At 49.9% G+C, this 23,624-nt stretch overlaps 1 protein-coding gene across 1 annotated transcript in view; it reads left to right on the top strand.

Moving 5' to 3' along the window:
- Positions 1-23,624, top strand: part of med12 (mediator complex subunit 12) — a 31,639-nt gene that overhangs the window by 1,365 nt on the left and 6,650 nt on the right. The window contains exons 2-33 of the mRNA XM_035410130.1: positions 250-354; positions 500-691; positions 1,040-1,199; positions 1,694-1,869; positions 3,114-3,224; positions 4,345-4,617; positions 5,260-5,406; positions 5,535-5,634; positions 6,185-6,321; positions 6,734-6,865; positions 7,217-7,343; positions 7,991-8,220; positions 8,325-8,384; positions 8,583-8,723; positions 9,135-9,279; positions 9,550-9,668; positions 9,860-10,003; positions 10,497-10,660; positions 11,023-11,154; positions 11,468-11,695; positions 12,356-12,500; positions 12,921-13,041; positions 14,352-14,462; positions 14,575-14,688; positions 15,175-15,314; positions 16,617-16,796; positions 19,676-19,747; positions 20,271-20,440; positions 21,555-21,716; positions 21,862-21,973; positions 22,090-22,179; positions 22,585-22,694. Coding sequence (XP_035266021.1) covers positions 250-354; positions 500-691; positions 1,040-1,199; positions 1,694-1,869; positions 3,114-3,224; positions 4,345-4,617; positions 5,260-5,406; positions 5,535-5,634; positions 6,185-6,321; positions 6,734-6,865; positions 7,217-7,343; positions 7,991-8,220; positions 8,325-8,384; positions 8,583-8,723; positions 9,135-9,279; positions 9,550-9,668; positions 9,860-10,003; positions 10,497-10,660; positions 11,023-11,154; positions 11,468-11,695; positions 12,356-12,500; positions 12,921-13,041; positions 14,352-14,462; positions 14,575-14,688; positions 15,175-15,314; positions 16,617-16,796; positions 19,676-19,747; positions 20,271-20,440; positions 21,555-21,716; positions 21,862-21,973; positions 22,090-22,179; positions 22,585-22,694 — 4,550 coding nt within the window. The remainder of the gene's footprint in view (positions 1-249; positions 355-499; positions 692-1,039; positions 1,200-1,693; positions 1,870-3,113; positions 3,225-4,344; positions 4,618-5,259; positions 5,407-5,534; positions 5,635-6,184; positions 6,322-6,733; positions 6,866-7,216; positions 7,344-7,990; positions 8,221-8,324; positions 8,385-8,582; positions 8,724-9,134; positions 9,280-9,549; positions 9,669-9,859; positions 10,004-10,496; positions 10,661-11,022; positions 11,155-11,467; positions 11,696-12,355; positions 12,501-12,920; positions 13,042-14,351; positions 14,463-14,574; positions 14,689-15,174; positions 15,315-16,616; positions 16,797-19,675; positions 19,748-20,270; positions 20,441-21,554; positions 21,717-21,861; positions 21,974-22,089; positions 22,180-22,584; positions 22,695-23,624) is intronic.

The raw sequence follows: 23,624 nt of genomic DNA, 5'->3' as shown, positions 1-23,624 counted from the left end.
GTGTTTTTGCTCGTTATTTAACATAACTAGTTGTTTAAGATGCAATAATTTGAGTATTTATACATATTTCTCAACAATATTCATATTGACGTTTCCTTCTGACATCCAAAGCACCTTCAGTGATCGCTGTAAGATGGAATTGATCCCAACTAGTTTGCGAGAATCACGTCATTGCCGTTTCACTTGCTGATTCAATTTACTGTCAAATGCGCCGTTGTGCTCGAGAGACTATGTTTATCTCTTTTGCAGGATGAATTGACTGCTTTGAATGTAAAGCAGGGATTCAATAACCAGCCAGCAGTTTCTGGAGATGAACATGGCAGTGCCAAGAATGTCAACTTCAACCCGTCAAAGGTATATAAAAAAAAAATTTAAAAAAACTGTATAAATGATGTCAACAGACGTGCCTTTTTAAGCCGTAGTTGATCCATTGACCTCCTGTGCCTCTCATGCAAAGTACCTGTTGCTTACAGACATTGTTGATCCCTCGCTTTCACAGATCAGTTCCAACTTCAGCAGCATCATTGCAGAGAAGCTACGATGCAACACCTTTCCTGATACGGGGAAGCGTAAGCCGCAGGTGAACCAGAAGGACAATTTTTGGCTGGTCACCGCACGGTCTCAGAGCTCCATAAATAACTGGTTCACCGACCTGGCTGGAACCAAGCCTCTCACCCAGCTGGCTAAGAAGGTATTGGCTATATTGCTGGAGTCATAATTGCATTATGCTTTTACAAAAAGATTTATTCATTTGTTTTAAAATGGCCATGCTGCACTGATATTCTTTTCATCTTAAATGGTCTCTTTTATGTATAGCATACTGTGGATTATGTTTGAATCAGCCTGGTTATATGTCTGCTTTGATTTCACTAATTGTAGGGCCACGTGTTGTGATCTAGTGCTCAAGTTATGTGCCATGGGCCATTATTTTGTGGTATCGTTTATGCATGCAGTCACAGTACACTTAAGCGTGTGCTCCTGCTCCATAGCAATCTCTAATGTGAGTGTGTGTGCTTGTTTGTTTTTCCCTGTGGGCCAGGTTCCCATCTTCAGTAAAAAGGAAGAGGTGTTTGGCTACTTGGCCAAGTACACAGTTCCAGTCATGCGCTCCGCCTGGATGATAAAAATGACCTGTGCGTACTATGCAGCAATAACCGAGACCAAAGTGAAGAAACGGCACGTCATCGACCCCTGCATAGGTCAGCCCACACTCTTTAATTCTGAGTGACTTTTCAGTTTTATTATGAGTGCATGTACATTCATTGAGTGGGCTTTGCACTATGGCTGGGCCTGCTGTGTGGGGCTGAGTGGTTACTGTGTGGGACTGAGTTGTCCCTGTGTGGGGCTGAGTGGTCCCTGTGTGGGGCTGTGTGGTCCCTGTGTGGGGATGAGTGGGCCCTGTGTGGGGCTGAGTGGTCGCTGTGTGGGGCTGAGTGGGCCCTGTGTGGGGCTGAGTGGTCCCTTTGTGGGCATGAGTGGTCCCTTTGTGGGCATGAGTGGTCCCTTTGTGGGCATGAGTGGGCCCTGTGTGGGACTGCGCGGTCGCTGCCTGAGACTGTGCGCATCGCTGTGCGTGGCTGTGTGGTCACTGTGTGCGGCCACGTGGTCGCTGTGTGGAACCGCACTGTTGCTGTGTGCGGCCGCCCGGTCGCAGTGCAGTGAGTTGGTCACGACTCTTGTTTCTCCTCGGCAGAGTGGACTCAGATCATCACTAAGTACCTGTGGGAGCAGCTGCAGAAGGTGGCCGAGTTCTACCGGCAGTCCCCCAGCCAGGGCTGCGCCTCGCCCCTGCCGGCCACGCCCGCCGAGGTGGAGACCGCCCTGAGGCAGTGGGAATACAACGAGAAGCTGGCCATGTTCATGTTCCAGGTCAGCTGCCCTTTCTCTCCGCTATTATTTTCGCCCGAGGCATGTTCGGGCTGCGTTTCGCTGCTGAGATCAGATGCGGCACATCGGAAAGAAAGAAGGAAAGAGAAAAATGAAAATGTGAGGTTTGAAACTTGCGTCTTAGACCAGCTGTGTTTCAGTGGGCAGTGTCGACAGAAGGGGAAAAACGTCTTTCTTGATCAGAGGCAGTGTTTCGGGGCGAACCGTGTGACCACAGCTTTGAAATGCACCCTTTGCCATCCTGTCCCCTTTAACTCGACAGCTTGTGTTTGCGTTATGCCGGTGACGCAACGGCTTGCTCTGGCACAGACGCCTTCTCGTCTGCTGGTTTTCAGCACAACAGCGCTGTTTGGGAGAGACTGCTGGTAATGAGCTGTGGAGGTTTCTGCCTCCTCCCCCACTGTGATGTGTAATGAAAGGGAAACGGATTGAAAGGCATCCAGTTACCAAGTCTTTTGACCAGGTTTTTTTGTTTTGTATTTTTTACCTTGTTTCTGCTGCACAGCAGTGCGGTATCACCAGCAGCAGTGAAAGATAGGGTGATAGGAAGATACGTGTATTAGCACGGTAAACACATGCACAAGGGTTAGCCTAATTGTTCTGCTAGCCTGGTGATTTCTTGTTCTGTTTAGTCTGCGCTATCATGTTGTATATGTTTGACATCCTGTGTATTTTCTATTCCAGTTCATCGCAGATTAGTCAGTCCGCTAAACAAAACATTTTTGGGCCACTGTATTTGGCTGGCTATTTTTAGATGCAGGGCAGCTAAATGATTTATTTTGGAAGTTATTAAGATTGCTAGTACCATTTTACCAGTTATTCTTCAGGTACTTATTGTTTGTTATGCAGTTAAAATTATTTGCACAGTTGTTTGACAGTGTTACTGCAACCTTTTCTGCTAACGTTAATGTTAATGGCTGATGAAGTTGACAGAATACCTGTAGCTTTTTAGTGTGTTGTTTGCAGTAGAATTGCATAGGTTCTGAGATGGACGCAGCTTCTTTTGAACTGATTGGCTGAAGCTGAGGAGATACTCCTGGGGTAATGTGTGTGCATGCGCTGATATGCTTCAGGTTGACTGCTTGCCTGGGTCAGCACGCTGTAAATGTCAATGGTGCTGACCTGCTTCAGTCAGCCTGCTTCTCTTTTGTCCACTTGCATGGCCTGAAGTCATGCTCCTAATGTTCACTGTCAGAGTGAGGTAATGGTCTGCTCTCTCCATGTAGGACGGCATGCTGGACAGGCACGAGTTCCTGACCTGGGTGCTGGAGTGCTTCGAGAAGATCAGGCCCGGCGAGGATGAGTTACTGAAGCTGCTGCTCCCTCTTCTGCTGCAGGTAGAGTGTCCAGACCCTGGAGGAGTCTGGGATTTGCACATGTCCTCCTGCTCTGTTTACTCTCACATGGCTGCTTCCATGAGTAATGTACACTTTGTGAAGAAGCCACGCTCTGATTTAAAATGGCTGAAAGTTTTGGTTGGGTTTTCCATAGGCTTCTGCACCTGGGACAGAGAAACCTTTGGATGTTTAACGCGAATGACTAAGTCACCACTCTTAGTTCAGGCGCAGTATGATACATCTGTTTTCTGTGGTTGTAATCTATTCCAAATATGGCTTGATTTGTTTTAAGTCAAGCTGTAATTCAGACTTATTTTGCATTTTGTTGTGGCCAGTAAAACCAGTCTTCTGATGTGGCACTGTGGTAACATTCCCAGCATGCATTTCACCCCCGTCTCATAGGCATCATAGAAAATGACTCTGGGATTAACTGTGGGTGCGTGTGGCAAGAGAAGCGTAGAAATGGCTGAGGGCGTTCTCTGCAAATGAAATGTTGAAGACGGGAACGTCGCAATCACTTGCTAAATTTCTTGATTGACAGAGGATATATGCCTACTCGTGTATAGATGGTTAATTCTTAAATTGTAGAGATAATGACGAGCATCAGAGAATGTGAATCCTGATGAATGTGTACTTTTGGTGTAACACACAAGTGTGGTTCTTCTTGCCAATGTCTTCACATGCTGTTTGTCAGAATCTTAGGAGCTCTCTTTTGTTTGTTTTGCAGAGCACTGTATGTGTCATGCTCTGGCTATCTTCTGCAGTGTAAAAACCTTCTGAATGTTTTTGTATGAATTATTCCTTCAAGGCACGACTCCCCTCCCACGCTCGTGTGCTCTTTATAGCAGCTTTGATTGAGCCCTGTGTTAGAGGCTACTGTTCACATCGTGAGTGAACGCCAAGAGGTGGAAAATCCTGGGGTCAGAAAGTCCTGCCATGTGTTTCTTTCACCCATGAACTCAGCAAGCTGATTTCACTAATTAGCTCCACCTCCTGAAGAATTGCACTAATTAGCTAATCCCGGTTATTCAAACAAAATACTGGGAACGACTTTTACTTTCTGGACCTGGACTTTCCACCTCTGATGAGCGCCCCTCCCCGCTCTGTGTGTGTTCTCCAGTACTCTGGCGAGTTTGTGCAGTCTGCCTACCTGTCCAGACGGCTGGCCTACTTCTGCACGCGCCGGCTCAACTTGCTGCTAACGGACGGGAGCGGGGGGGCTGGCACGGGGGGTCACCAGCCCCACGGCATTTCGGCGCAGCCGGGCAACGCTCTGCCTCCGACGCCAACCTCCCAGCCAGCAGGGGGCAGTCAACCCCAGACGCCCTTCACAGACTTCTACATCTGCCCCCAGCACCGACCGCTGGTGTTTGGGCTCAGCTGCATGCTGCAGGTACGGCACGCCCGTCTTTCTTATGACTCTCTCCTATTGGATCACGCTCCTAGTTATCGCCCCTCTGAGGGGGTTAGCTTTGTGTCTGTGTTACAGTAATACGGTAATGCTGTGTTAGTTCTTAGAGGTGTTTGTAGAACTAAATTGTGCTGGGTCTGCAGTATCTAGTCCTTTACACACATACAGCGTTACCTGGAAGTGTTCCGGAACTTTCCTGCTAAGGGCCTGTGCGATTGAGAGCTGGAGTCCGCATTCCTGCTCCGGGCATTTGCCATAGTTATACAAAGATCCTTTAGGTAGACCTTAGAAATTTGACAGGATGTTGACTGTTTAGACTCTTTTTTTTGTCAGTAGTAAACTTGTTGGCGAACTTTAGCCAGTTTCCCTAACCCTTTCAAGCTTGTTCCCACAACAGATAGCCTACTAGCATCATCATTAGTGAATGCTGTCAACCCAATGAAATATTATGTGAACAAGTAGCGCCACTGGATTTCTGGAACAGTTAGTATGCAATGTTCTGTTTTCTTTATGTGAAAGCAGCTTCGGAGGGTACTCTAAAGTTCTCAACTCAGGTCCGCTGTGATGCTTTATACACACTTATAAAGTGCTAATGTTGAGCGAATGCACCCTGTACCCTTGCAGAGCATCGTGCTGTGCTGTCCCAGTGCCCTGGTTTGGCACTACTCGCTCACAGACAGCAGGAACAAAACGGGCTCCCCGCTGGACTTGCTGCCCATCGCCCCGTCCAACCTGCCCATGCCCGGGGGCAACGGCACCTTCACCCAGCAGGTGGGCTCCCGTTAGCACGTTAGCGCTAGCACGTTAGCCGTGTGCTATCTCACGACGCGGGTCTTTTTGAAGTTGTGGCGGCGTGCCGATTGGCACATTGACTGTGTGGTGACCTGCTGTCGTTTCAGGTGCGCACTAAGGTGAGGGAGATCGAGGAGCAGATTAAGGAGAGGGGCCAGGCCGTGGAGTTCAGGTGGTCTTTCGACAAATGCCAGGAAACCACAGCCGGTACGTGTGCGTGGGCCTAAACTAATTTCATTTTTTTGCTAAGGAACTATGGTAATTATTTATTGAAGCTTCAAATCTAGGCCCCTTTATAGTAATTCTTCACCAAGCGCTTGGTTAGGTATTTATGGGTGTTTTAAATAGTTCCCCGGATTTCCCAGGAAAACACATGTTCACGATTATGTAAGAATTGGGAATCGCCTTTAATATCAGCCAAGTTCCCTGGCTTAATTGCACATGATTATTTCATTAGTTCATTTGAAAGCACTGCAGCAAAGCCTTTGAGTGTAAGTCTGCCTATACAGTTCTGCGTTCTCTGTTTATATCCAGAAATATCAAGATGTCAAATTATGAAATGATGTTCAGAGTAGATGTTGTGGCATGTGCATGGCTGTGTATTTTCTGAGTTTTACCTCACCCAAGTGATGTCAATATACAGGTCAATGTATGACTATATTAGTTCATTTTGCAATGATTTTTCAGTGTAACCACTAAGTGCTCATCTGTCTAGACACAGCTATTATTAATAGCCCCTCCCCCTCTGTGTGACCAGGCTTCACGATAGGGCGGGTCCTGCACACCCTGGAGGTGCTGGACAACCACAGCTTTGAGAAGTCCGACTTCAGCAACTCCCTGGACTCCCTCTACAACCGAATATTCGGGTCGGGACAGAGCAAGGATGGGCACGAGGTGGGCTCCCCCAGCACCCCTCCCTCCCCTGTCACGCACTGAACCTTTTATTTTACAATGGCTCTCGTTGAAAACATCCGGTCTTTGAGAGTTACTAGGCCAAGTTCAATCTTCTAGGCTTGTAGAAATCGGGATTTGAAATTTACCGAAGGGTAAAATAGGCGAGAATTTAGCAACGGATTTCATTTCATTTTGAATACTCCTGCAAGACATTTTGTCTGGCTAGAAAGGATTAGGGTGAGGAATTGTATGGTGAGGCTCAAATTATGTGGGATATGTACTGAGCCTTTTCCATACCGAGCTCATAGAGCCTTACCAGTATAAAGCAATGACGTAGACTCCCGGGATGGTGGTGCGCACCGCTGAAGAGCGGAAATGCTGACGGTGGGCGTGTGTTTCCGCGGTCGCTTAGATGACTCCGGATGACGACGCCGTGGTAACGCTGCTGTGCGAGTGGGCGGTGTGCTGTAAGAGGTCGGGCCGGCACAGGGCCATGGTGGTGGCCAAGCTGCTGGAGAAGAGGCAGGCGGAGATCGAAGCCGAGGTGAGTCACGTCTCTGCCCCACCTCCCCCTCCCCCCCCGCCGCCCCCCCGGCCGGAGGTGGCCGTCCGTGCCATTCCGAGCGCGGCCGTGCGTCATCCTGTCCCTTTCCGAAGGGGAGCGGGCGGACGCACAGACGCCTGATCGCACAGATGTGCCGAATGACCGCGGGCAGACGACACGGCTGACAGTTTACCCCCCCACCCCCCCGCTTCGCCATGAGTCACTTGAAGCTGGGAAAGGATGGGTTTTGGGAGTATGGTGTAAGGCTAACATGTCTGTCTGTCTGTCTGTCTCTCTCTCTCTCTCTCTGTCTGTTCTTCCGTCTGTCTCTCTGTCCGTCCGTCCTCTCAGCGGTGCGGGGAATCGGAGGTGGTGGACGAGAAGGGGTCGGTGTCCTCGGGTTCCCTCTCGGCCGCTACCCTGCCCGTCTTCCAGGACGTCCTGCTGCAGTTCCTGGACACGCAGGCCCCCACTCTCAGTGCGTACTGCTTCTGCCGTTACACGCTTTCACTCGCACGTGTCTTACATGTCTGTGGCGGGGTGGTTTCTGTGGGAACTCCCTGCATTAATAAAGCTTATAAAATGTCATGTAAATGTCATTTTATGATCATCATTGTCAGTTGTTTCAATTTATCTGTATAGTACATATATAAAATGATATTATTACAAAAGGCAAAGCTCTGACAATGTGATACTAATTGTAATTTCTAATAAATAATTATTTATTGCTAGTTTGGATTTCCTCTTCTGTTATGAAAATACGTTGTAACACACATTCTTAAGCCTGATGTTTCCCAACCAGTGTGCCTTGTGAAAAATTTCAAATGAATAAAAAAGTAATGGCTTGCTTAATTTGGAGGAATAGCAGTTGTATTACAGGGCTTGTTGTGTAACCGTTGGCCTAATTTGGAGGTAAAGCAGGTGTACTGCAGGGCTTGCTTTGTGACCGTTGGCCTAATTTGGAGGAATAGCAGTTGTATTACAGGGCTTGCTTTGTGACCGTTGGCCTAATTTGGAGGTAAAGCAGTTGTACTACAGGGCTTGTTGTGTGACCGTTGGCCTAATTTGGAGGTAAAGCAGGTGTACTGCAGGGCTTGTTGTGTGACCGTTGGCCTCTGTCTTCAGCCGAGCCCGGGAACGAGAGCGAGCGCGTGGAGTTCTCCAACCTGGTGCTCCTCTTCTGCGAGCTCATCCGGCACGACGTCTTCTCGCACAACATCTACATGTGCACGCTCATCTCCCGCGGCGACCTGGCCTCCGACGCCCACCTGCCCCGCCCCCGCTCGCCCAGCGACGAGCCGGCGGACGAATCGGAGCGCAAGGACCAGGAGGTGGGGAGCGGCGTCAAGATGGAGGTGCGTGATACGTTGAGCTCTCACTTTCTGTCGGACCTTGCTTTAAAATAAGATCTGTCAAATTTGGTTGTTTGATACAATTTTCTTTTCTCTCTTCCCAACAGGACACTGGTCTGTCAGAGTCAATGGAGATCGATCACAATTCAAGCGCTAATTTTGATGAGGTAAAGGAATGTTGTGCCTCTCTTAAATTCAGTAAAAACCCTGCATTTTTAGCCATATCAAACTGTTGAAACCAAATATCGGTCCAGTGAAACTGACCGGATGGGGTTTTCAAATTTTTATGAAGTAATGAAAAGATTTTATTTGGAGTTGGAATTTTCAGTGCTGAAAAAAGCTGTTTTCCCTTCCTAATCCTGCAGATGTTTTCCTCTCCGGAGAAACCGGCCCCAGAGCAGGATGGGAAAAACAGTGTGAAGGAAAAGGGTCTGGACTCTGGCTACCCCCCTGTGTATGAACACCCCCGTCACATCCAGTACGCCACACACTTCCCCATCCCCCAGGTGAGCCCTGAGCGTTCTCACTGCTTTAGTACACTGGGGTGGGAACCCCAAAATGAGGCGTTTGACATTAACTGTTAGTAGTCATATTTCTTTGCTCTGCAGAGCAAAATGTTTGGGTAGTCTCAAATGAGTCAGTGTTTGACAGCTTGTTGTGGCCTCACTGCTGTTATTCCTGTTGCTGTCAGGCAGCATTGGCTGTAGTATGTGGCTGTAGTGTAGCATGTTCTTGTAACATGGCTGAAGTATGTGGCTATTGTGTAGTATGTAGCTGTAGTATGTGACTATAGTGTAGTTTGTGGTTGTAATGTGTTTTGGCAGTGTTGTGTATGGTCATGGTGTATTATGTGGCTGCAGTGAATCTGCCTGGCCAGCAGGGGTCAGTGTAGCGGTAACGCAAGCTCTCGTCCCCAGGAGGAGAGCGCCAGTCACGAGTGTAACCAGCGGCTGGTGGTCCTGTACGGCGTGGGGAAGCAGCGGGACGAGGCTCGGCACACCATCAAGAGAATCACCAAAGACATCCTGAAAGTTCTGAACCGCAAGAGCACAGCCGAAACTGGTAAGGGAGTCCTGAAACTGAAGCTAGCTAGAAACTAAAGAAAGGTCTTTCTTCTGCCGCTTCCATACGATGAGTAAGGGCCCCTAGTAACTTTCAGAACCGTTAAAGTAATTTTTTTAAGAAAAAGCCTCGGTTTTTGGGAACAGTGGTAGTGATGTTGAACCGTGAAGAACTGCTGAGCTGTCTTGTTGGTGCGCGTGTGCTGAAATGGCTCGCTGTGACGTTTTCGTTTAATCCTGTACGCCTCCTTCATGCGCTCCCTTGCACCAGGGGGAGAGGAAGGCCAGAAGAGGAAGAGGAGTAAACCGGAGGCCTTTCCTACTGCCGAAGACATTTTCTCCAAATTCCAGCACCTCTCTCACTTTGACCAGCACCAGGTCACCTCTCAGGTCAGACACACACACACACACACACATATACATGCATACGCACAAATAGCGTTTCATACTGATTTCAGTTTGCTTTAAAACCAAGTGCTATTTGCAGATTGTCACAGGATTTATTTCACTTGACTATTATTCTAAACAAAATTGTTAATCACTATTGTCTGAAAGGTTGCTTAATGGATTTTTCCTAACAGGTGTCCAGGAACGTTCTGGAACAAATCACCAGCTTTGCCTTAGGGATGTCCTACCACCTGCCCCTGGTTCAACACATCCAGTTTATCTTTGACCTCATGGAGTACTCTCTCAACATCAGCGGCCTCATCGACTTCGCCATTCAGGTGCCAAGCGTCGTTCGTGTGTGTGCGTGTGCGTGTGCGTGTGCGTGTGCGTGTGCGTGTGCGTGTGCGTGTGCGTGTGCGTGTGCGTGTGCGTGCGCGTACGTGTGTGTGTACGTGTGTGTGCGCGCGGTTGTGTGTGTGCGCGCGTGCGTGCGTGCGTGCGTGTGTGCTCTGTCTGTCAGTATGTGTGCTCTAGCTTCATACTGGCTCCTGCTCGTGTTCTTTGCAGACTTGCCTGTTACACGTGTTTCAGGCTGAGACAGATTGTTCTGTGTGGGAGTGTGTGTATGCTCACTGCTGCGTGCGCGCGCTTGTTTGCCAATGTGTCCTCCGTACTTGTGTGTGCTCATCTCTCTTCTGCCTGTTTGTGTGTGTGTGTGTGTGTATGGGTCCGTGTGCGTGTGTGTGTGTATGGGTCCGTGTGCGTGTGTGTGCGTGTTTGTGTGTGTGTGTATCTGTCCGCGTGTGTTTGCACACACGTCTTCCTCTGCAGCTGCTGAACGAGCTGAGCCTGGTGGAGGCGGAGCTTCTGTTGAAGTCCTCCAGCCTGGTGGGCAGCTATACCACGGGGCTGTGCCTGTGTATCGTGGCCGTGCTGAGGCGGTACCACTCCTGCCTCATCCTCAACCCCGACCAGACGGCTCAGGTGTTCGACGGGTACGCCTCACCCCTACCCAACACAGCACACCAAAAACTGCAGCTGTCACCGTACAGTGCAATATATACGTGTCAAGTGCCAGTCTGTATTTATGCATGTAGATTACTAATAATGCAGTTTTTCTGTGGTCTAACCCACTGTGTTCAGTGTTGATGAGTGAATACGTGGTTTTGTGTAAAGGCTAGCTCACTGTGTTTAGTGCTGATGATTGAATCCATCCATAGTGCTGAGTAAAGGTTACTGTGTTGTGTGCTGCTGAGTGAATCCGCGGTGTTGAGTGTTCAGTGAAGGCGCTGTGTTCAGTGCTGATGAGAGCAGTGTTGAGTGAAGGCGTGTGCGGCGTACGCTTTCCCTCCCTCAGGCTGCGCATCGTGGTGAAATCGGGGGTGAACCCCGCGGACTGCTCCTCCGCCGAGCGTTGCATCCTGGCCTACCTGTACGACCTGTACACCTCCTGCAGCCACCTCAAGAGCAAGTTCGGGGAGATCTTCAGGTAAAGCGCTAAACTGAGCGCTTCTCAGAAGAGCTGCTGTGCCAGCCCCCTATCCTGATCAAAATCATCCGTCTGCTGATTGGCTACACAATCCCTGGGGTTCCCCACTATTCCTCACTATTTCCCTAGGTTGTGGCTGCAAATAAGAACAGATGGCCTACCTGGTTGAATAAAATGAATAAAAATGATAATGGGCCACTGCAATTGTGGTCGCATTTAAAATATTTATTTATTTATTTAAGTTATTCTTTAGCAATGGAGTTCTGTTGAGATTCAGGTATGTGCATGTAACATGTTTTATTCTTTGTGCCAGTGAATTCTGCTCCAAGGTGAAGAACTCGATCTACTGCAACATCGACCCGTCCGACTCCAACATGCTGTGGGACCCCGTGTTCATGATGGAGACCATCGCCAACCCCTCGGCGCAGAACTTCAACCACTCCATGGTGGGGAAGATCCTCAACGACAGCCCCGCCAACCGCTACAGCTTCGTGTGCAACGTGCTGATGGACGTGTGTGTGGACCACCGCGACCCCGAGAGGCAAGCATTTCCCTATTACACACTCCGTTTAAAACACTGTCTGGCCTGAGGACAGGGATGGCTTATGTGAACGGGATGTGCTGCTGCATATCTGGAGCGTTGGGTCTACAGATAGTATAGTTAGGTAGATGCTGTACTGTTGAGTATAAAGGCTTTATAGTTTTGAAATGGCTTTGTACTAAAACTTTTGTTTTTTTAATGTTTGAAAAAAGTAATTTTGTGTGTTTAATCTGCTATTCTACATAAAAGCAAAGACTGCATTCTTGAGCTTTCTCATTTCATTTTTGGTAGAACCATGTAACTGTCTAAGCTCTCATGGAAAGGCTGTGGCTTCATTGTGCATTAAACTAGCACTGCCACAACCAGCTACATTAACACAAGGTCAGAGCCATTTTTAAGTGTTTCTTTGGTCATTTTATTAGGAAAGGGGCTGTTTGCAAACCCTGCGGGCTGATAGCATCATGTTTCTTATACATAATTAAAAATGTGAAGAGAAACCGCAAGTCAACCTGGGAGTTTTTGAGACCACACAGGCAGTAATGCTGATGAGGCCTGGTGGTGGGTTATGGCTCCGCGTTAGTGCGTATGATAAGAGGACGGTGTAAAAAGATGGAGGATGTAAAAAGATGGAGGCCGTAACGCCGTGCGTCTCTCCGGCAGGGTGAACGACATCGGCATCCTGTGCGCGGAGCTGACGGCGTACTGCCGCTCCCTGAGCGCCGAGTGGCTCGGTGTGCTCAAGGCCCTCTGCTGCTCGTCCAACAACGGCAACTGCGGCTTCAACGACCTGCTGTGCAACGTGGACGTGAGTCTGCAAGCCCCGGCGCCCCGGAGACCACGGGGCAGAGCGCTCCCTTCCCATCAGCCCCAGCTTCTGGAACACACCTCACACCTTAAAAACGAAAGACAACTTTCATAAGCTGTAAGCTTAAGGTTCTGGAACGTGGCTCAGAAGTCAGAGCCAAAGAGCAATGTTACAGTTCCCATAGTCACGGTCTTTCAGGTTCTAGAACTCGGCTCAGAACTCGTAAACAAAGGCGAACATAGCTGTTCCCATAGTCTTTTTAGTTCTGGAACACAGCTCAGAGCTCATACGCAGAGACCTTTCAGTTTTCCATTGGCGCAAACCTACGGCGGCCATTTCCCACCGATGCTTTGATGACTTGTGGTGTCAGTGGAAGCCATTTTGTCACCTCTCTTTCTCCCTTGTGCCTGTCATCTCTAGGTGAGCGACCTTTCCTTCCATGACTCCCTGGCGACCTTCGTGGCCATCCTCATCGCCCGGCAGTGCCTCCTCCTGGAGGACCTGGTTCGTTGCGTGGCCATCCCGTCTCTCCTAAACGCCGGTTAGTCCTCATTTTCGATGCCCTCCCGATTCTGTGCAATTTCTGAAAAAATCTGTTTGAGAGGGTCTTAGGGACTGGACCCTGGGGGTTATTAGTCAACTTTGAGCTATGTGCTTTTATGAATTGGCCATGCTGCATCTTGTTCTTGAGAAGGCAATATTTCCAAAAAGCCTCTTGAGACTGCTGTGTTAGTCATAAGTAAAATATTTACTATTTTGAGATCATATGAGTGCTGGTCATTTCTCGTTTAATTGCATTTGCTCTGGGCTTTCCGCTCCCAAATACGTTTTTTTTTTTAACGCTCTTGAGTTTGTACAGCTGAGTACGGCGAATGAATCGGGTATTTCACCAGTACTAAAACATTTTTCCTCTCAGGATTATTTTGTCTCGCCCTAAAGATGGAAATCGGTTTGACGCCGATTTTTTGTTTTTTTTAAAGCCCAGAGCAGTTTGATTTTTGGCTACGTGGTGCTCGGCATGCACAAAACCAGCCCGAAGCACAGACGCCTGCTATTTTTGTTTTGGTGTGAGGGAAAGGGTACATATTCGCCATGCAGCAGGTCTGTCTGGAGGGGGGGCGGGGGGCAAACAGACCGCCCGTCTGATCCCGCGGCCCGTCGGCCGACCCGCCCGCCCGAGCTTTGTGCCGCGGCCAGAGGCCTGGCTGGCCCGGAGACGGGCCGATTCCCTCAGCGCCAGCGAGCACAACGGCCCATTCAGAGGTGTTTTTACCAGAGATGTGCTCACCGCTGCCGTGAATATGGCCCCCCGGCGCGCTCTCGGTCCGGCTCGGGGGGCTCAGCTACATGCCAAATTCCGTGCAGATAACGCTATTTCACAGCTTTTCCGCGAAATCGTCACCGGTGTTTGCGAGACGCTCGTGAGTCCAGGAACAAGTCTCCCAAGTTTCGCAACCGGGCCTGTTGCCAACACGGCATGTGTTTTCCTTACAGACACAGACGTGCCGTCTTTCCGTGCTTTTTGGATTGGGTACACTCACTGTCCCATTAGAGTAGCTGGGCCTTACTGGAATACCTGTGGGGAAATACTCTTTTCCTACAGGACCTGAACTCACAGCGTCCTGATATGAAGTCTAGAACCTTCCCTTTCCTACAGGACCTGAACCCACAGGCCCCTGACAAGAAGTCTAGAACCTTCCCTCTCCTACATGATTTGGACTCACAGGCCCCCTGATAAGAAGTTTAGAACCTTTCCTTCCCAGGTCTAGAACTGGCCTCAGTTCTGCCGTTCTCTTGCCCTGGTCTGTTTCTGTAAGAGTCACTGTCTAAGACCCTGTGTGCTTCTCTCAGCCTGCAGTGAGCAGGACTCTGAACCCGGAGCCAGACTCACCTGCAGGATCCTTCTGCACCTGTTCAAGACCCCCCAGCGCAACCCCTGCCCTCAGGACGGGACCAAGTCAGGTACCGCGGCCCGCACCCGTCGCCATTACGGCTCCTGTACGTCTGCGTTTAACCGCAACGTCGTTTCGCAGGCTAGACCATGCGCTCATCTCTGTGAAAATCTTCTCTCCAGATAAAGCTTCTGTTGGGATCCGGTCGTCGTGTGATCGCCATCTGCTGGCCGCCTCGCAGAATAGCATTGTCGTCGGTGCCGTGTTTGCCGTCCTGAAGGCCGTCTTCATGCTGGGTAAGACCTGCCGCCTTGTGACAGAATGCGATGTTGCTGCAGAAGGTCACAGTGTCCTTCCCCTCTTCTAAATGAGATATAATTACTTTGCTTATTTTTGTTATGTAAATCTCTTCTGTTATGATTATTTGTTGTCTGATTCAAGTTTCATGATTGGCAGTTGAGTGAATACTGCAGAAAATTACTTCCTTGCATGTGATCTAGCTAAAAAAATGGATCCGTTTGTAATAATTAATCCTGATTATTTGACTTTATTTTGAGGCTTACACAGAAAGCACACGTTGAGCATGCCTATTGAATCATACAGGCCTTGTAAAATAGTGGAACCCTAGCAAGTCTACATGCAGTGTTTCTGTGGGGATTATTTAAATACTGCTTTTTGTGTGAACTTATGCTGTTGGAATGGCTGGACCGCATTGGAGCATCTCCTGTTCCTAACGCGACCTTCTCCGCGGGCTTCCTCTTCCTCCTCCTCTTCCTCCACAGGAGACGCGGAGCTGAAGGGATCGGGGTTCTCCCACCCCGCCGGCCTCGAGGACATCGCCGAGGACCGGCGCACCGTCTCCATAGAAACGGCCAGCTTGGACGTGTACGCCAAGTACGTGCTGAAGAGCATCTGTCAGCAGGTGAGACCCAGCACGGATGAAGATACTCATCACACACACACACACACTCTTGTTACGGAGTTCAACGTTGATTTAGCTGAGAAGATCTTTTCTCTTACTGCGAATTCAGGATTCAGCATTCAGGTTCTGTTTAACATATGAAAGGTCAGAGAAGAATGGAGGTGTCTGTAGCAGCAGTGGTCTTGGGAGGGTAATGAAGGCCACAGCGTGTTTCTTATCTAATCAGCTGCTTTGGAGGTTTTTAGTTGGGCTTGTTTTACGCAGACAACTGGGTGAATTTAATCATTTTTTCTGCACTGTTGCTTTTTCCAATGTGCCTTTAGTGACCACAGTGAGGTGGAACCGTAGTTTAATATAATACCTGAAAGACTGCAGCATCCTGTAGCACAGGGTCCCCATCGGTGCACTCTGGGTCCCGATGGAGTACTCCACCCTGACCGGCCCGTTGTGCAAAGTTCCCGTACAAGAATTAACACAGAACCACATGTAGGTTCTGCTTTTTATCATAATTGAAACCAAATGACAACACAACATGTGAGCTGGCATGAGATTTAGGAATGTGGGCTAATGTTTCCTGAGTCTCTCTTTAATAAAACCATGTTAAAAAATAACTTGTTCATGGGCTTTTGAGTAAAGCCGCAGTTTCACTCCCTGACCTGGCGCTAACTCCACGAGTTAATATCATTTGAGACTTTTTGGCCGTGGTCCTGCATATAGGCTGTTCAGAGTTCACCTGAGGTGGGCTGAAATTGGCTCCTTTCCTGCAAAGAACACCCCCACAATCACAATGTCTTTCAGCTCTTAAAATAGGGCCTTTTCTTTTTTTGCGCAAAACTGTGATGTCCCGAACCCCTGGCTTCGTTCTGGAACATCTGTTTTTCTCGTAAATGGGGGGGAAAACTGGCTTTCTGTTCCCGTTTTTATGTAGTTTCCCAGCGTTGGAGATCAAACGCCTGTGTTTCTATTGCTGTAATGGGAAACCCTTCTATCTGCCCTCACAGACTGCAGAGTCATTAAGGGAAGGACCTTTTGAGAACTGGGAGTAATTATCTTGTCTTTACGCTTTGCAATTAGCATAAAGAATAGCCACCCTGAGCTACGACTGTAATGGAAACCTAAATCGTCTCATTTAGCCCTAATTTGATTGTTTCAGGAGTGTGTGCTTATGGCCCGAACTTCAATTTAGCGGAAGTTGTAGCCTGACTTGTGAGCTCTGTCGACAGTGCCATTGACCCTCGACCTCTGTCTTTCCCCGTTGCCCCCTTCTCTCCCTTTGTCTCTCTCTCTCTCTCTCTCTCTCAGGAGTGGGTGGGCGAGCGCTGTCTGAAGTCCCTCTCGGAGGACAGCAGTGCCCTGCAGGACCCGGTGCTGATCAACATCCAGGCGCAGCGTCTGCTGCAGCTCATCTGCTACCCGCACCGTCAGCTGGACAGCGAGGAGGGAGACAACCCCCAGCGACAGCGCATCAAACGCATCCTGCAGGTCAGCCGCGCACACCGCCTGTACCAGCACTGAACACCAGGAACATAAACCAGAAACACTGTACCAGTGCTGAACACCAGGAACATAAACCAGAAATACTGTACCAGCACTGAACACCAGGGCCATAAACCAGAAATACTGTACCAGCGCTGAACACCAGGAACATAAACCAGAAATACTGTACCAGCACTGAACACCAGGGCCATAAACCAGAAACGCTGTACCAGTGCTGAACACCAGGACCATAAACCAGAAATACTGTACCAGCGCTGAACACCAGGAACATAAACCAGAAATACTGTACCAGCACTGAACACCAGGGCCATAAACCAGAAACGCTGTACCAGTGCTGAACACCAGGACCATAAACCAGAAATACTGTACCAGCGCTGAACACCAGGACCATAAACCAGAAATACTGTACTAGCACTGAACACCGGGACCATAAACCAGAAACGCTGTACCAGCGCTGAACACCAGGACCATAAACCAGAAACGCTATACCAGCACTGAACACCAGGACCATAAACCAGAAACACTGTACCAGCGCTGAACACCAGGAACATAAACCAGAAACACTATACCAGTGCTGAACACCAGGAACATAAACCAGAAATACTGTACCAGCACTGAACACCAGGAACATAAAGCAGAAATACTGTACCAGCACTGAACACCAGGGCCATAAACCAGAAACGCTGTACCAGTGCTGAACACCAGGACCATAAACCAGAAATACTGTACCAGCGCTGAACACCAGGACCATAAACCAGAAATACTGTACCAGCACTGAACACCAGGACCATAAACCAGAAACGCTGTACCAGCGCTGAACACCAGGACCATAAACCAGAAACGCTATACCAGCACTGAACACCAGGACCATAAACCAGAAACACTGTACCAGTGCTGAACACCAGGAACATAAACCAGAAACACTATACCAGTGCTGAACACCAGGAACATAAACCAGAAATACTGTACCAGCACTGAACACCAGGAACATAAAGCAGAAATACTGTACCAGCACTGAACACCAGGAACATAAAGCAGAAATACTGTACCAGCACTGAACACCAGGACCATAAACCAGAAACGCTATACCAGCACTGAACACCAGGACCATAAACCAGAAACACTGTACCAGCGCTGAACACCAGGAACATAAACCAGAAATACTGTACCAGCACTGAACACCGGGACCATAAACCAGAAACGCTGTACCAGCGCTGAACACCAGGACCATAAACCAGAAACGCTATACCAGCACTGAACACCAGGACCATAAACCAGAAACACTGTACCAGCGCTGAACACCAGGAACATAAACCAGAAACACTATACCAGTGCTGAACACCAGGAACATAAACCAGAAATACTGTACCAGCGCTGAACACCAGGAACATAAACCAGAAATACTGTACCAGCACTGAACACCAGGACCATAAACCAGAAACGCTATACCAGCACTGAACACCAGGACCATAAACCAGAAACACTGTACCAGCGCTGAACACCAGGAACATAAACCAGAAACACTATACCAGCGCTGAACACCAGGAACATAAACCAGAAATACTGTACCAGCACTGAACACCAGGAACATAAAGCAGAAATACTGTACCAGCGCTGAACACCAGGACCATAAACCAGAAACACTGTACCAGCGCTGAACACCAGGACCATAAACCAGAAACGCTGTACCAGCACTGAACACCAGGAACATAAACCAGAAACGCTATACCAGCGCTGAACACCAGGAACATAAACCAGAAACTCTGTACCAGCACTGAACACCAGGAACATAAACCAGAAACACTGTACCAGCGCCGAACACCAGGAACATAAAGCAGAAATACTGTACCAGCGCTGAACACCAGGAACACTGTCCAAGTGCTTTATAACAGGAATACTGTATCACTGCGATGCCTGGAATAGTCATACCGGCTTCATTCAGTCTGTTCCGCCATATTCATATTTGATTTGCAAGTACTTTGCATCAAACATACACAGCTTAGGGAAAAGGGTCAATCAAGGCCAGTCTTAGTTTGGACAGTCTGACGTTATTTTATATCGCTCCCGGGAAGCCACATGTTCCCAGCAAAACGGCTTCAGGACGAGATGGATCGGGCCACACAGAGTCCACGCTAGCATGGTGCGGAGCCATCCCGGTTTATGCCCGCTAGTAAAGACGCGGCTGAATCATTGACAATTCCCTGTAATCCCTCAGCCGAGCGCGAGAGCCAACACATGGTACTCCCATCAGGCCGGGATTTATCCCCCCCGAACTCTCCGCGAACCTCCCCCCCCTACCGTCTCCCACCCGTGCCGGGTGCTCAAGATTTCCAGGGACAATAGCTCACGTTCGGGGCTGCGGAGGCATCTGTTTCCACCGAGCAGGTGGGGCAGGCGGTGCCAGGGCAGGGCGAGCCGGGCGGGGAGGGGGGGGGGGGTTACGCGCCGGGTGAATACGCTGTGTCGCGTTGCGTTGCGTTCCGTTACTCTTTCGAGCTCTCGCCGCAGAGAAGGCCCCGCCCCAGAGCTCGGGAGGGGCCGGAAAAAACGCAGCGACCCCGCCCATCGCTCAGCCGGACAAAAAATAAATAAATATGAGCTGGCCACCCGCAGTTTGAAGCTTTGCATTGTGGGAATTTGAATCAGCCAGCTAATTGCTTTCAGGGTTTTAGCTGAGCGGCCAGGACTGGGGGGTGGGGGGTGGGGGTGGGTTTGGCCTCACTAATAGGCCCTTTTGCTTTGAAGGCTGTGGGATGCACATAGATTACCGTAATGAGAGAGAGAGAGAGAGAGTGTGTGTGTGTGTGAATGTGTGTGTGTGTGTGTGTGTGAGAGAGTATAAGTCTTGTGCTATGCCCTTGCAGAACATGGATCAGTGGACCATGAGGCAGTCCTCCCTGGAGCTGCAGCTGATGATCAAGCAGAGCACAAACAATGTAAGCAAGCCTGCCTGTGTCCCCGAGCACGGGGAAATTAGGCCTAAGCCATCGGAGGATTCACTGGGCTTTAGATGCTGGTTTTGTGGAATTATACCACTGTGTTTTCACTAATGTTCAATGCGCTGAATGAATCCATAGTCTTTATGGTAAGCCAACTGTGTGTATGTGGTTTTTGTAACAATTGCTGCCTTGAATCACCGCCATAACTTTTATTATAATCATTGCTGCATTGAATTAGCCCCATTAATCCAAAGTTTTTATGATGCCAATTTCTGTATTTAATTGGCTTCATGAATCTTTGGAATTTATGACCGTGTAATGTGTGTTTAATCCATTGCATGCTTCTGAATGGGAATGAGAGGGTACTCTAATGTGTGTGTGTGTGTGGGGAGTACTCTGATGTGTGTGTGTGTGTGGGAGTACTGTAATGTGTGTGTGTGTGTGTGGGAGTACTGTAATGTGTGTGTGTGGAGGGGGTACTCTAATGTGTGTGTGGGGGGGACTCTTTCTGCTTTAACAGGAACAGAACTCCCTGCTGGAGAACATTGCCAAGGCCACGATCGAGGTGTTCCAGAAGTCTGCGGAGATGAACTCCAGTAACCCCTCGGGGAACGGGTCTGCGGCCTCCGGCAGCATCGGGAGCTCCGTCTCCAACAGCAACAACGCCAGCAAGCTGAAGCCCGTGCTCAGGTGCGTACGGTCGCCTGAACGCCCGCTGCGCTGTGTACCTGCAGCCCTGCGATAAGCCCCCGGGGGCTCTGATTCTGAACACAGGGAACCTTCCCAGGAAAGACGCTTTTAACTTGGCTTCTCTTGATCAAGTTATAGAGGTAAAAAATCTAATTATTCTGCTGCTTGACTCTCACAGACTGAACTTAAAGGAGAGAAACCATCGTGTTTAATGATGTGGGGGGATAAATATAAAAACGTTTGTTCTGGTTTGTTTTGACTGCTTTGACACACTGTTTTAAAGGTATGGATTGGGGATATGCCCCTGTGGTAATCTGTGTCCAGGTACCCTTCAGGTACTCAAAACCAGACTGAACACTGTGCTCAGTACTCAGTCATTCTTACGTTCTTAATCTGCATAATTGCACAGGCTGATTTGCAGACTTATAAAGCCACTTTATTGACTTTTCAGTGAACCGAAAAGAAGATTAAAAAAACAGGTGACGCTGCACCAGACGCCATCAGGGCCATTGTTACTCATTGCTAGTGCATCGGCAGGAAAATAAATAAGGCCTTTATTGGGCTGTAAATTCCGCCATTTTATTTGTTTTGCAAATTGAGCCACCCACCTATGCAAATTCCTCCTGGGCAGCTCTCGGCAGTAGAAGAGTGAAGAGCCCAAATAAACTGAGCCAGTGGCCTGCGCAGATATGCTTAATGTCCTGGTGCTGCACCTGTTCCACAGGCATTAGGGGTGTCACCGCGGAATTCTTATGCCCTCGGAGTCGTCCTGACGACCACCCTAAAGCACGTTTACCGGCTGTTCTCTTTGTTCGCCACTGTCACCCCCCCGGAGGGGGCACGGTCGGGGGTGCCGTGAGCGCCCGGGGTGTGACCCCCGTGCCCTCTGTGTGACCCCCATGCCATCTGTGTGCCCGGAGTGGGCGCGGTCGGGGGCTGCTGTCAGCGCCCGGGCTGTGACCCCCGTGCCCTCTGTGTGACCTCCGTGCCCTCTGTGTGCCCCGGAGTGGGCGCGGTCGGGGGCTGCTGTCAGCGCCCGGGCTGTGACTCCCCGTGCCCTCTGTGTGACCCCCGTGCCCTCTGTGTGACCCCCGTGCCCTCTGTGTGCCCGCAGCTCGTCGGAGCGCTCGGGCGTGTGGCTGGTGGCGCCGCTCATCGCCAAGCTGCCCACCTCGGTGCAGGGCCACGTCCTGAAGGCCGCCGGGGAGGAGCTGGAGAAGGGCCAGCACCTGGGCTCCTCGTCCCGCAAGGAGAGGGACCGGCAGAAGCAGAAGAGGTGAGGAGGCGCCCCTGAGCCGCTGCACTTAGCTCCTTGAATGGTCAAGAAGCCAAGTGAAATTTGGGGAATGCCGCTGCATGTGTTTGTCTCTGCGAGCGATGTCACCCCCTGGTGACGGTTTTTTGCGTCGCCTCTGTTTCAGTATGTCGCTCCTGAGTCAGCAGCCCTTCCTGTCCCTGGTGCTGACCTGCTTGAAGGGGCAGGACGAGCAGAGGGAGGGTCTCCTTACCTCTCTGTTCAGCCAGGTACAGCAGGTGAGGCCACGCCCCCTACGCTCTCACCCCTTCAGGCCATTGGCTGCTTCTCTCTCATGCAAGCACACCTTGTTCTTAGTGGATATACTGAGCTGCATCCTTTCTGATCACCCAAGATTGTCACCAACTGGCGCGAGGACCAGTACCAGGACGACTGCAAGGCCAAGCAGATGATGCACGAGGCCCTCAAGTTACGGCTCAACCTGGTGAGCGCCGTTCGCCGTCCTCGCTTCGCGAAATGACACGATGAGTATCAGCTAGTGCTTCCCCTGCACTGTGGTCCAGCGTCATTTTTGCTCTTTCTTACATGCGTTTGCTTAAGCACGTGCAATAAGAAAGGAATAGATGAAACTTTTGATTAGTTATTTGAATTGATAAATTATTTTAGTAATTAGTAATGAAAGGCAGTACCGAACACTTATTTATATTGGAATTCTATAGTGACCAATAACTTCCCATATGTTGTAATAGAAAATTACAAGATGCTTAAATACAAGGTGTAATTGTAAAATCTCTGTGGCCTTGGGAGTATATATATGTCACCTCAGTAGAAGCACATGGCGTAGTATTTGAAGTTAAGTGGCTGTTGACGCCCCCTCCTTGTATTCCAGGTGGGTGGAATGTTTGACACGGTGCAGCGTAGCACCCAGCAGACCACCGAGTGGGCGGTGCTTCTCCTCGACATCATCAGCAGCGGCACGGTGGACATGCAGTCCAACAAGTGAGTAGCAACCACCTCCCCCCCACCACAGCCCATTCACATCCCCACCTCCCTACCACACCCCATTCACATCCCCACCTCCCTACCACAGCCCATTCACATCCCCACCTCCCTACCACAGCCCATTCACATCCCCACCTCCCTACCACAGCCTATTCACATCCCCACCTCCCTACCACAGCCTATTCATATGCACACCTCCCTACCACAGCCTATTCACATCACCACCTCCCTACCACAGCCCATTCACATCACCACCTCCCTACCACGGCCCATTCACATTCCCACCTCCCTACCACAGCCCATTCACATCCCCACCTCCCTAAAACAGCCTGTTCACATCACCACCTCCCCCTACCACAGCCTATTCCCATCACCACCTCCCTACCACAGCCTATTCACATCACCACTTCCCTACCACAGCCCATTCACATCCCCATCTCCCTACCGCAGCCCATTCACATCACCACCTCCCTACCACAGCCCATTCACATCCCCACCTCCCTACCACAGCCTATTCACATCACCACCTCCCTACCACAGCCTATTCACATCCCCACCTCCCTACCACACCCCATTCACATCACCACCTCCCTACCACAGCCTAGTCACATCCCCATCTCCCTACCGCAGCCCATTCACATCACCACCTCCCTACCACAGCCTATTCACATCACCACTTCCCTACCACAGCCCATTCACATCCCCACCTCCCTACCACAGCCTATTCACATCACCACCTCCCTACCACAGCCTATTCACATCCCCACCTCCCTACCACAGCCTATTCACATCCCCACCTCCCTACCACAGCCTAGTCACATCCCCACCTCCCTACCACAGCCCGTTCACATCCCCACCTCCCTACCACAGCCTATTCACATCCCCACCTCCCTACCACAGCCCATTCACGTCGCCACGGAGACCTTA

This window comes from Anguilla anguilla, chromosome 3 (assembly GCF_013347855.1).
Source record: "Anguilla anguilla isolate fAngAng1 chromosome 3, fAngAng1.pri, whole genome shotgun sequence".
Classification (NCBI taxonomy): domain Eukaryota; kingdom Metazoa; phylum Chordata; class Actinopteri; order Anguilliformes; family Anguillidae; genus Anguilla; species Anguilla anguilla.
This window is presented reverse-complemented; position numbering and strand designations above follow the sequence as displayed.